This window comes from Bos indicus, chromosome 4, assembly GCF_029378745.1.
Source record: "Bos indicus isolate NIAB-ARS_2022 breed Sahiwal x Tharparkar chromosome 4, NIAB-ARS_B.indTharparkar_mat_pri_1.0, whole genome shotgun sequence".
NCBI lineage: Eukaryota > Metazoa > Chordata > Mammalia > Artiodactyla > Bovidae > Bos > Bos indicus.
In genome coordinates, this window is record NC_091763.1 from 13,827,846 (window position 1) to 13,841,329 (window position 13,484).

A 13,484-nucleotide genomic window follows, 5' to 3' on the forward strand; every position below is an offset into this window, starting at 1 on the left:
TTAATCTGACTTATATTTTAAATTTAGATCACTCTGGCTGCTGTGGGGACTATGGACTTGAGGGAGTTAAGAGTCAAACAGAGAAACCCACAAGGAAGCTTTCACAGAGCTTCAGGTGAAAGAGAAAGATGGATGAATTACTGCTTTGGCGGTTGTAAAGCCATATAAACATCCCCTGATATTAGAAAATTAGCATGGCACAATGTCCTCCAAGCCATGACTAAACACTTGTTTTCCTTATGTGGGGCTAAGAACTCACAAAAGCAGGTATTTTTATAAACTGCTATCTTCAGAAATTACTCTGACATATTTGTATATTGCTAAGATAAAAGTGACAAACTGATGGGACTTGACAAAATCTACTAATGCTAACAACTGCACATGCCCCTTAACCTAACGATTTAATTGCTAGGGATTCATTGTATTTATTCACAAAAGTATATCACAATATCTGCAAGGATGTTCACTCTGTCATTGCTTGTAATGTCCCCAAACTAGAAACAAGTACTCATCAGTAAGAAACTGCTTAAAAACAAAACAAAACACAACACAACACTGTATACAGTTATTAAATGAGAAAAGAACATTAAGATACACTGTGCTCAAACGGATTTTGTTTTTGTTAAAAAAACACAGATATAATATTGATGTGTGTGTGTGTGTGTGTGTGTGTGTACAAATTGTGATAGGAGAGAGAGAGGGAGGAGAGAAATAAATAAAAATTTAAATTACTTATAAAAAATATATGCAGTGGTAATCTTTTAAAGGGAAAATAGAATGGTAAGGAGTACAAATTGTGATAGGAGAGAGAGAGGGAGGAGAGAAATAAATAAAAATTTAAATTACTTATAAAAAATATATGCAGTGGTAATCTTTTAAAGGGAAAATAGAATGGTAAGGAGTAAAGAGAAAATTTTACATTCTCACAGACATTTATGAATTATTTGATTTTGTTTTGAAACAAACTTGTATTTTCACTTTAAAAGATCAAACAATATCCCTTTGAGATAACTAGCAGAATAATCAAGTCTAGAGGTCTCTTCAAGAAAAGTAGAGATACCAAGGGACATTTCATACAAAAATGGGCACAATAAAGGACAGAAGTGGTATGGACCTGACAGAAGCAGAAGATATTAAGAAGAGGTGGCAAGAATACACAGAAGGACTGTACAAAAAAGAGCTTCATGACCCAGATAATCACGATGGTGTGATCACTCACCTTGAACCAGACATCCTGGAAAGTGAAGTCAAGTGGGCCTTAGAAAGCATCACTATGAACAGAGCTAGTGGAGGTGATGGCTATTTCAAATCCTAAAAGATGATGCTATGAAAGTGCTGCACTCAATATGCCAGCAAATTTAGAAAACTCAGCAGTGGCCACAGGACTGGAAAAGATTAGTTTTCATTTCAACTCCAAAGAAAGGCAATGCCAAAGAATGTTCAAACTACTGCAGAATTGTACTCATCTCACACGCTAGCAAAGTAATGCTCAAAATTCTCCAAGCTAGGCTTCAACAGTACATAAACAGTGAACTTCCAAATGTTCAAGCTGGATTTAGAAATGGCAGAGGAACCACAGAACAAATTGCCAACATCCGTTAGATCACCGAAAAAGCAAGAGAATTCCAGAAAAACATCTACTTCTGCTTTATCGACTACACGAAAGCCTCTGACAGTGTGGATCACAACAAACTGTAGAAAATTCTGAAAGAGATGGGAATACCAGACCACCTTACCTGCCTTCTGAGAAACCTGTATGCGGGTCAAAAAGCAACAGTTAGAACTGGACATGGAACAATAGACTCCAAATGGAACAACAGGTTACATATAGGGAAAGGAGTACGTCAAGGCTGTATATTGCCACCCTGCTTATCTAACTTATATGCAGAGTACACATCATGTGAAATGCTGGGCTGGATGAAGCACAAACTGGAATCAAGGTTGCAGGGAGAAATACCAATAACTTCAAATATGGAGATGGCACCACTCTTATGGCAGAAAGTGAAGAGGAACTAAAGAGTCTCCTGATGAAAGTGAAAGAGGAGAGTGAAAAGCTGGCTTAAAACTCAACATTCAAAAAACGAAGATCAAGGCCTCCAGTCCCATCACTTCATGGCATACAAATGGAAAACAATGGAAACAGTGACAGACTTTATTTTCTTGGGCTGTAAAATCACTGCAGATGGTGACTGCAGCCATGAAATTAAAAGACCCTTGCTCCTTGGAAGAAAAGCTATGATCAACCTAGACAGCATATTAAAAAGCACAGACATTACTTTACCAACAAAGGTCCGTACAGTCAAAGCTATGGTTTTTCCAGTGGTCATGTATGGATGTGAGAGTTGGAGCATAAAGCTGAGCAGTCAAAAATTGATGCTTTTGAACTGTGGTGTTGGAGAAGACTCTTGAGAGTCCCTTGGACTGCAAGGAGATCCAAGCAGTCAATCCTAAAGGAAATCAGTCCTGAATATTCATTGGAAGGACTGATGCTGAAGCTCTAATATTTTAGCTACCTGATGCAAAGAACTGACTTCTTAGAAAAGACTCTGATGCTGGGAAAGACTGAAGGCAGGAAGAGAAGGGGATGACAGAGGATGAGATGGTTGGATGGCATCATCGACTCGATGGACACAAGTTTGCACAAGCTCTGGGAGTTGGTGGTGGACAGGGAAGCCAGGAGTGCTGCAGTCCACGGGTTCACAGAGTCAGACAGGGCTGAGCAGCTGAACCGAACTGAATCAAGAACATACTTCGTTACTTGCTTTCTGATTTTATGAACAGTAGCTCCAATAATTCCTTTACATACACACTTCGAATGAGAACACAAACACAACATCCAGGAATTTGGATGGAATATACAGCTGAATGTGAAGCCTGTGCATAGAAGACCAACTGTATTCATTATTCTACACCATTTTATATAAGGGACTTGAGCATCTGCCCCTATGGGTACTGAAGGGATGACTTACTCTGTCAAATACAGTGGGACAGAGGCCTTTGATTAGAAAACAGCAGAGAGGGCTCATATTCCTAGGTGACCTTCCATGCTAGATGGAAGTCTTTGATTTGCAATTACACAATCTGAAAACAATTTTCAACAAAGCTTGATTGCTTCACTGACCACTTTTTGTTCTCAAAAAGAGCCATGAATTATTCCATTGCTTCATAAGGAAGCATCTTTCAGTCTATCTTAACTGTGTGACCATTTAACATGAAATAAATCCTATTTCATTAAGAAGGTGCAATCTATGCCCTAAATAAAGCTCTGTTGGCACCTAAGGAAAAGCAATAATCAAAAGTAGATACATATCACTTATAGAATTTATTTTGCTTATAGTTACCTAATGAAAGGGAAATACCAACTCATGGTTTAAGAAAAGTAGTATATATATTTAAAAAGTAGTATACATATTTAAAAGTAGTAGTATATATATTTAATATATTTAAAAAGTTGCAGATTTTTAAAAACTACATTATATTCAAATAGCTCTTTCAAGGACAATTAATTACCTGCCTTTACTTCAATCATCTGTGGACTCTGAATTGTAACAATCTCTCTAAATGTTACCAAAATGGGAGGTGTTTTGTTTACAGAGTCTGCTTCTATCTAAACTATTTCTAGCTTTAGGAATGTGAAATGTTTACCACATCCACATTTTTTCAGTTGCAAATGTATATCGAAAGCAACTATTCTAATTACCTTTTACTGGGAAGTCACAGTTAGAATAGCCGGGTATTTTGCAAGTCAATTCAGGAGAAAAACAGAAAGCCTGGTTATGTCCAATTAAGTGAGGTTAAACACTGCAGGTCTAAACACACAGACAGAGCCTCCCCTCAGCCCTCCTAGGCCCCACATTGTCATGTTAACAGCAGCAAACAAAAGGGGCCATGGAAGGAAAGGGAAGACTATCTGGCCCACCTAAAACTAGGATAGAGGTCCTCTGTTTCAAGACTTAACAGAGGGACACTGAACCAGATTTAACAGTATTAGTCACCCCAGGTCACTGACAATTTTCTACTTGGCACCAAGACTAGAAACAGAGAAAACTTGAGCACTGAAAAGAGGTATGCTGAAGCAACGACTTGGCACAGCACACAGCAATGCTGAAGCTGTGAACGTCGCTCAGGCACGGCTGATTCTCCGTGGCCCCTCGGACTGTAGCCCACCAGGCTCCTCAGTCTGCGGAATTCTCCAGGCCAGAATACTGGAGTGGGTAGCCGTTCCCTTCTCCAGGGCATCTTCCAGACCAGGAATAGAACTGGGGTCTCCTGCATTGCAGGTGGATTTTTTTTTTAACAGGTGAGCTGCCAGGGAAGCCCTAAAAAAAAAAATTTTTTTTTTTAAATTTTATTTATTTGGCTGCACCGGGTCTTAGTTGAGGCACGCAGGATCTTTGATCTTTGTTGCTGCATGTGGATCTAGTTCCCTGACCAGGGATCAAACCTGGGCCCCCAGCACTAGGAGCATGGCGCTTTAGCCACTGGGTCATCAGGGAAGTCCCTTTACTCAGTCGTGTCCAGCTCTTTGCGACCCCACAGACTGTAGCCCCAAAGACTCCTCTGTCCATGGGGATTCTCCAGGCAATGCCCCTCAAAGACAGGATCTGGAATCAATAGAGATTTCTGACCACAGAGGATTGGGGCAAAGTAGATAAGCCCAGAGAAAAGGAAACTCACGGGAGAGAAAACCTAAGGCTGGAAAGTGGGACAAAACAAATGAGAATGAGCCAGGGTGGCAACACAGCCCAATCAGACTGAGTGAGTGGAGAAGTGATCTGCTGAGGACACCCGTGGCCAGCAGAATGGAAGGGCCTGCCTGCCAGGTCATTCTCTCACAAGGCAATCAAGTTTCCAGAAGCTCAAAGCTCAAATTGTTAGTGACTTCACTTGGTAATTACCAATACACCGAAAGCAGTGTTTTGAAAGGCAGCAGCCAGGCCTGTGGAATGCCTCTGAACTAGATTAAGACACCAGGCTAGTAATTAAACTAACTTTATATGGGAGAGGTCTCTTGCTCAAACTTGAGCAATCCTGCTCATGTCAAGAAAGCCATTTTCGCACAAAAGTGGAAACAAGAAACTTTTGAGCCTCAATTTCGGCTCAGATACCACCGTTGGCACCTCTGTTCTCCTAACTACAAAACTAGGAGACCGACTCCTTCCAAGGGGTGTTAAAGGGGATTAAGATTATGAAATACTATGAAGATGAAAAGGACTGAGTCTCAGTCTTGTATCATTTGCAGGTAGTTTAACAGTCTCTGCTTCTGTGTCAGCAAACAAGTTTTAACGTTTTATCTATCTAGACACTTCGATAGCAGCCATTGCTATAGCACCTAAGTGCTTTTTACCAGACCAGTCACTGAAAGACTGCTTGGCATCTTGTCAGAATGACATGCTGCTATATCATGTCAAAGTCTGCACGAGCCTAAAGATTCAGAACAGAAGATGACTTTTCTTCCAATTGATAATGAATACTATGCCTCATGACAATACTGTTCATGTCTTACAGCTGGATCACAATTTGGTAAATCGTGTTCCATTGCACGATCACACTGAGCATTTTAAGTGCTACTTAAAAAAACATACCAGCATAGGACTTCCCTGGTGGCTCAGTGGTGAAGAACCTGCCTACCAGTGCAGGGCTTTGAGACACAGGTTTTGATCCCTGATCCAGGAAGATCCCACATGCCACAGAGCAACTAAGCCCAAGAGCCACAGCTACGGAGCCCACGGCTGCAACCACGGAAGCCCAGGTGCCCTAGGGCGGTGCTCCACACCAAAAGAAGCCACTGCAATGAGAAGCCTGGGCACCAAGCTAGAAAGTAGCCCCTGCTCGCTACAACTCGAGAAAAGCCCACACAGCAATGAAGACCCAGCACAGCCAAAAATACATACATACATAAAATCACTTTTAAAAAATCAACATGTTTATTCTTAAACACTACAAGATGTCTAAATAAAGGGCAAGGTTCTCCCCAAAACACTAAGAGGGCATCACATCATATTTGATCCTCACAAAGGCTCAGATCTTGGAGTACTCTTCCCACTGCTTGACCTTGAGAAGTCTAGAGTTCCAGGTGAGGAAGGCAGACTTGCTTGAAACAACCTCAGTTATCACTCACGCTGATTGTTTACCAAGGTCACCTAAAAAACTGAGTTATAAAGAAAAGGATAAAAAAATATTCCTAGGGGATACTTCTATAAATGCTGTGCTGAATGGCAAAACTAGGCATTGAAAGTTCACTTGAAAAGGCAGTATGTTACACATGGACCATTTATATCCATTCAGGATAAATTGGGAATAGAAAAAAAAAGGAACAACTCTAATGTTACGTGTCTGTGGGACAAGGTTTCCTGGGCCAGTATTACACAACATTCAAAAGGCCTTCCTCTTGTCAGTGTGGAATGAAAATGAAGATGGCAGGCTTTGCAAAACCATATGAACTGCTGATTCAAAATGTGGATTAAGTGGTGATCACGAAACTGGTTCAAAACTCATATGAAGAATTAAATATTTCTAGATATGTTTACATAGAAAAAAGCTACATTAATTCTGTACAATGTGATTTTATATATCTATGTGTAAATAAATGAAAGATATTTTAAGTAGACATTTGACTTACCTTCTTATATCCCTGAAGGTTTACTTATTCAAATTGGCCATGAAACTGTTTTTTTTAAATCTTCTCATTGAAAAACGGTGAACACCTTATGTTTGATGAAGCCTTACAGCAGGGCATAATACAAAGCTAGTTCTAGTTCATTACAACTTCTTTGGCAGAAAAGTGTAAATAACAAATTTGAAGAATCTTCTAAAGTTTTTGTTTTGCAATTGTTCTCAAAAACTATTTCCTAAATGATAAATGGCTGGCACACAAAACAGTTATGACAAGGCACACATGCGGAGAGGTTTGGAACGACAGGATCAGAACATAAATTCCGGATCTAGTATGGGCTTCTGGAGAAGGTGATGGCACCCCACTCCAGTACTCTTGCCTGGAAAATCCCATGGACGGAGGAGCCTGGTGGGCTGCAGTCCATGGGGTCGCTGAGGGTTGGACACAACTGAGCGACTTCACTTTCACTTTTCACTTTCATGCATTGGAGAAGGAAATGGCAACCCACTCCGGTGTTCTTGCCTGGAGGATCCCAGGGACGGCGGAGCCTGGTGGGCTGCCATTTTTGGGGTCACACAGAGTCGGACACGACTGAAGCGACTTAGCAGCAGCAGCAGCAGTATGGGCTTCGCATGTGTGGGGAAACTGAACTCAGCCCATCTCCCTTGCAAGATGGTGCCCTGTGAGCCTGGCAGCTACCATTCATGGGCAGCAGCGCTGAGAACCAGATTTTTACATCAGTAACAACTCGATGGACGTGGGTTTGGGTGGACTCCGGGAGTTGGTGATGGACAGGGAGGCCTGGCGTGCTGCGGTTCATGGGGTCGCAAAGAGTCGACCCCATGAGTCGACCTCACGACTGAGCGACTGAACTGAACTGAACCTGAACAAATCCAAACAAAACTCCAGCCAGTGCCGTGGCAAACTGTGTGTGGGGGTCACGGCATCACATTCATCCTTGATTTATGTCTTCTAAGGACAGCTACTTGGCAGATGCCAGGAAGGGGCACCTCTTCCTAACTGGCATGAAGATGCCCTATGAGCTCCGGCAGAAGATCTTCTCCAGGTAGACAAATGTGAGGAATCAATTTCACACCAATGAACACTTACTAGGGTAGGAGATGAGCATGCTCTCAAATAAACGACTAACAGGACTCACCTTGTAGATCCCGAAGAAGCCCAAGTCCCTGACGACGGACAGAGCGCTGACTCGGGGCCCTGTGGTGATTTCTCCGGCCACCTGCAAACGGATCTTGACAATTTCCAAAGGGTTGGTGAAAATCACCTGAGAGCCCCCTGCCTAAAAAAGGAGGAAAAGAAAAGATTTAGTATAAAGCAAGGTGGTTCAGGAAGAGATGAGTGATTCTCCTCAAAGGAGCACAGGATATTATATTCTCAATAGACTGGAGTTTCAATTCTTGCCCCAACAATTAAAACAGCGATTATGAATTTGAATCAAAATACAGTGCCTGCCTGGGAGGACTTGGGTCAGGCTCTGTATCCTTCACGTGGAGGCTGAAAGACAGCAAACACCAGAGACCTGGTCCGACACAGAGAGACTCCTGTTGGTCTCCCCCAAGTTCTCTCGCTACAATGACAAACATTCCTTGAAGCGCAATCAACTGCCACCACAAGACTCAAGCCAAGCACACAAAGGCAGCCACGAAATGAAAGTCAAGTGGTGTCCAGTTAAAGAGACACGACTGTGCCTTCCTCAGCACGGGAAGGGGGCAAGGAGAACATGGGCTTTCCCATGATGTTTTTTTTTATAAATACTTCACAATTCCATCACTATTTCAAAAATTGCCAGAGAACAGGCAAACTTAGATGAAAGCTATTTTTGACTTCTCTTAAAAAATCAGATCCCTCACCAAACACCATTTTATGGCCTTAGGTATTGTTATATTTTATTTATGTATTAACCTGAGTATAGAATTGCTCTTTTCATACAAGATAAATGTCAAAGTAGTAAAAACAAAAAATATGCATTAAATCAATTACAGCCAAAACTATGAACAACATGTGCTCATTCTGGCAAATGGCTGGATGCCACACCTCCGAGATCATCTGTGGAAATCTCTAAAGTGCACACTCTAAGGGAAATTTTAAGCTATTCTGAAGCTATAAGCCTATATTTATTATAAGCAATTACATTCTTACTATACTTCAACTTGTTATTCCTTGTCTCAAACATATCACATTTTTATATCTTCCAAACCAAGGCTGACCCACACATGTAGTTCAGAATCTTCATTACGTAGCCACATCACCAAACCAGACCACAGACGCGGTGCTGACATTTACAGTGTAGCAGATGCTACTGTGGTAACAGGCACAGTTTGGGTCAATTTCATACCAAACTACTTCTTGCTACAGTCTCTGATCCTACCAATGTGTGTGCCCTCAGAAAATGGCCTGTATTAATCAAAACCAGTTATAGGAATGGCCTCTGAAGTATGGTTTAATACCTGGAAATAAAAATCAGAAACAACATAAATATGCAGTGGAAAGGGATAGATTAAATGCACTTGAGTGTATGCCTGCAATGAGATATTATGCTGCCAGTAAGAATAAGGTGGGAGATAATATGCATTATGAAGCAAAAACTCTCAGATGTGTAAACACACTCATGCCTCTCTGCCTGCTATCCCTGACCATCACGTAGCAGAGATACACTACACTGGTAACAGATGGTTTATTTTCTTTTCTGCTATATTTTTTGTTTCTTCCACATAGACCATGTGATGCTTCCATAAAGAAAAATAAATACTGCTGCATAACTTATCTAATACAAGAGGTAATGTTAACCAAAAAAAAAAAAAAACAAAGAAAAATGTTCATCCTTTAACTGTCTAAATCAAATTATTTTTCCATTTTTACCAAACTTAGTCAAGACACACATTCTTAAAAACAGTCTGGGATGTTCCTCTCTCCACACATATAAACCATGGGGAAGTCTGTCTAGACAGCCACCGACTCCCTGTCTGTACTTGCTTATCTCGTGTTTCACCCATCATCTTCATCTCTCCTGGGTGACTAAGGAAGTTGTAGAGAAAACCTGGTTTGGATTCATGAAAAGCCCCACAGAAGGCCCCTCTACAGGGGAAGGAGAGCCTGCCGGGGTCTTCTGCCCACAGGAAGCCAGGCTGCTTCCCCTGCTCTAGGGCTCAGAACAGCCACACCTTGCTCACCCGCCTGAGATCTGCAGGTGGGTCAAGACACCAACCCCTGCCTGTCTGCAGCCCTGGAATATTTTGTGAGTTTGCACCTGCATCTTTCCAAGTGACAGGGAGGGAATTGCCTAAGGGAGGCAAAACAAAGAGATGAGAGGGACCTGGCCTGGTACCAGGGCTGAGGGCACAGTAAAGGACTGTGTTTGTGCTTCTGGACTTGAGTTTTCAGGTTGCAAAAATAAATAAAAATTTAAAAACTGTTCCATGGGGCAGAACTGCTGGGAAGGATTTGCTGAGCTGGAATTAGCCTGAGGCTGACGTTTATTTTTTTTATATTTGTTTTTATTTATTTATTTGACTGTGCTGGGTCTTAGTTGCAGCATGTGGGATCTAGTTCCCTGACCAGGAATCGAACCCCAGGCCCCCTGCACTGGGAGCATGGAGCCTTAGCCACTGGACCACCAGGGAAGTCCCTGAGGCTGACTTTTAAAAGCTCAAAAGTAGGGAAGACCATGTCCACCGAGGGTAGACTAGAGAGCAGTCAGTACGCATGTACTTGGGTCTTCTAGAAGGACAGAACAGAACTCTAACGCACACTCACCACGTGCTGCCAAGAGCGGATAAGGGGCAGCTGAGCATCACGTGTGACGACGGAGCCTCGGTCACAGCTGGTCGAACCATCTCACTTGTCACGAGGATCAAAGAGATGGAGAATGTACAGCAGCCGGCACGGTGCTCAGTGATTCTAAACACACTGGTTTCCTCTCCTCTAGCTCTCAGGCTGATGACTGTCCTCCCTGGTGGCATGCTATGGCTGCCTGAAGAGCTTTTCAAAAGCAGTGCCTCCTAGATCTTACGGTTGGCAAATTAAATGAGAATTTCTGCATCGGCCCCTCCCTATGTGATTAAAATGCACAGTGAGAGTTGAGAATCACTTTACTTCACTACATCATCTCTAGGCTGCCTTTCAACTCCGAGAGGCTGCTTAAAGGGCTTAAGGCTTTGGTTTCTAATTCCAGTTTTCTACATACTTTCAGAGAGTAACATTTACATGTTTTACATCTGAACTTCTAACAAACCTTTTATACATATCCAAGTAGTAATAACATTATTAAAGGTTATGATGTTTAGGTATAGAATTGCTATCTTATTCATTACCTTTGTTGTTATCTAGTTGCTAAGTTGTGTCTGACTCTTTAGCAACCTCATGGACTGTAGCCCGCCAGGCTCCTCTGTCGATGGGATTTCCCCAGCCAAGAATACTGGAGTGGGCTGTCATTTCCTTCTCAACAGGATCTTCCTGACCCAGGTATCGAACCCACATCTCCTGCATGGCAGGCAGATTCTTTACCACTGAGCCACCAGGGAAGCCCATTCATTATCTTATAAATAATACCTACAAAAGTTCATATTATATACAATAAGAAATAATACTCAACTTCCTTGACTCCAAGCCAACTGATAGATATCAACCTTTTAGGACAGCACAGTGAAGTCTAATCACTAAAGATGATGCAAAAGTTCCCTTCAGAGAGCTGCAGAAAACAGAGGCAGCAGGGAGAAAAGAGTGCAGTGATACTAGGGGAAAATGATGATGGGCTCATTACCTCTGGGGCTTCAGAAAGAAAGAACCTACAGACTCAAAGTGGCACGCTGTAGAGGGGCTGAAGACGAATCGGTCCTTTGGAGTCAAACTGGAAGGAAATGAGAGACTCCGAGGCACCAAGAGAAGATGCTTATCATCAGATGCACGGGGTGTGGGCACCACAAGACCCGCTCACTGAACGGTGCGCCACGGCTGCTCTTCAGCCTCCTGGCCGATTGTCCATTCACAGCGCCGTGCCCACACCTCTCCTCTGCAGAGATCAAAGACAGCCGAGCCTGCAGACCGCGGACAGGAGCACCTATTGTGCACGTGATGTCTCCGTGTCCCTCATCACTTGAAGCCTCTGGCTGGGAAGACACTGCTTTTTGTATGCATACAGTTTCGTCACAAAGCACTTCCCTATGACTTTCTGGAGTCTGTGGCAAGCAGGCCAGGTGACAGTTTTCTACATCAGAACCAGCTCCATGTGGCCTAAAATATTTACAGTGGGGAGGCTGACTTGTTTCCAGCTTCTCAGTATAGTTTTTATGATTGAAATCTTAGTTAATATCCAGTATCTGTATCCACCTAAACAGAAACTCACGCACCTATTGCAGATTCACTTCTGAGGCTTGATCATTCATTCATTCATGTATTTATTCAACAAATTAAAAAAGAAACATATATATATACTGTGCTGGGTCTTAGTTGAGGCATGCGAACTCTTTGTTGAGGCATGTGGGATCTAGTTCTCTGACCAGGAATCGAACCTGGGCTTCCTGCACTGGGAGCCCATAGTCTTAGCCACTGGACTACCAAGGAAGTCCCAATTCACTAAATATTTTTAAGCAATCAGGTTCCAAGTTTGTCCTAGCAACAGTAAGGACACAAGATGAGTGAGAAAGCATTCCTGTTCCCAAGGAGTTTTAAAGAGGACTGGAGGTAATAAACATTCATTAAACATCCATCATAGGCTATTAGGGTGTGGTTTTGCATGCATCAATATTCTATATGCTTTCTGTTCACTCAAGAGGTAATTTTTTCCCCAGATTTTACATAAGAGGAAACTGAGGCATAGAAAGATGGAAGCAACTATTATGTGCTGAACAGTGTTCCACCAAAATTCATGTATTAAAGTCTTAGCCCTTAGTATCAGAATGTGACTAATATCAAATATAGGACTTTATAAGAACTAATGAAGGTAAACTGAAATCCTGTGGGTAGGCCCTAATCCAATGTGACTAGTGTCCTTACAATAAGAGGAAACCAAGATACAGACACATGTATACACAGAGAAAGGACCACGTGGAGCAGAGTAAGAAGGCAGCCGTCTTCGAGCCAAGAAGAGGAGCCTCAGAAGAAACCAACCCTGCTAACACCTTGATCTTGGACTTCCAGCCTTCAGGAATGTGAGAAAATAAATTTACCTTGTCACCCCACCTGTGGGTATTCTGTTATGGCAGCTCTAACAAACTAATACGGCAACTTACACTTCAGAGCGACACAACCAACAAGCAAATGGAAGGGTTTTCTACTGAGTCCAAGAAATATATCCCCTATGAATACAAAAAATGGCACACAAGATAAATACGTGGTAAGAGCTAAGGTCCAGACGTACCGCCATGCAATTCAAAGGAGGGAAAGGTTTCTGCTAGCCTGGATAATCTGGGGAGGGGGATAAGGAGATAACAGGTGCACAGATGTTTTTAAAGTTGATACAGTTTCATTTGTCTAATCTTGCTCCTGTGCCCTTGGTGTCATACCAAGAAATCACTGCCAAATCCAATGTCATGAAGTTTTTCCCCTGTGTTTTCTTCTAGTAGTTTTATGGTTTCAGGTCTTACATTTAATGTAAGGTTAGGGGCCAAATTAATTTTTTTGCATGTGGATATCTCTTTTCTCAAGGGCTCCCCAGGTGGGAAAGAACCTGCCTGCAAATGCAAGAGACAGAAAAGACGTGGGTTCATCCCTGGGTTGGGAAGATCTCCTGGAGGAGGGCACGGGGACCCACTCTAGTATTCTTGCCTGGAGAATTCCATGGACAGAGGAGCCTGGCGGGCCACAGTCCATAGGGTCACAAAGAGTAGGGCGTGACTGAAGTGACTTAGCA

At 42.4% G+C, this 13,484-nt stretch overlaps 1 protein-coding gene across 4 annotated transcripts in view; it reads right to left on the reverse strand.

The window, feature by feature from the left end:
* SLC25A13 (solute carrier family 25 member 13) overlaps positions 1–13,484 on the reverse strand; it is a 231,063-nt gene that overhangs the window by 29,620 nt on the left and 187,959 nt on the right. For all 4 annotated transcript variants that reach the window (XM_070787512.1, XM_070787511.1, XM_070787513.1 and 1 more), the window contains one exon: positions 7,776–7,916. In XM_070787512.1, coding sequence (XP_070643613.1) covers positions 7,776–7,916 — 141 coding nt within the window. The remainder of the gene's footprint in view (positions 1–7,775; positions 7,917–13,484) is intronic.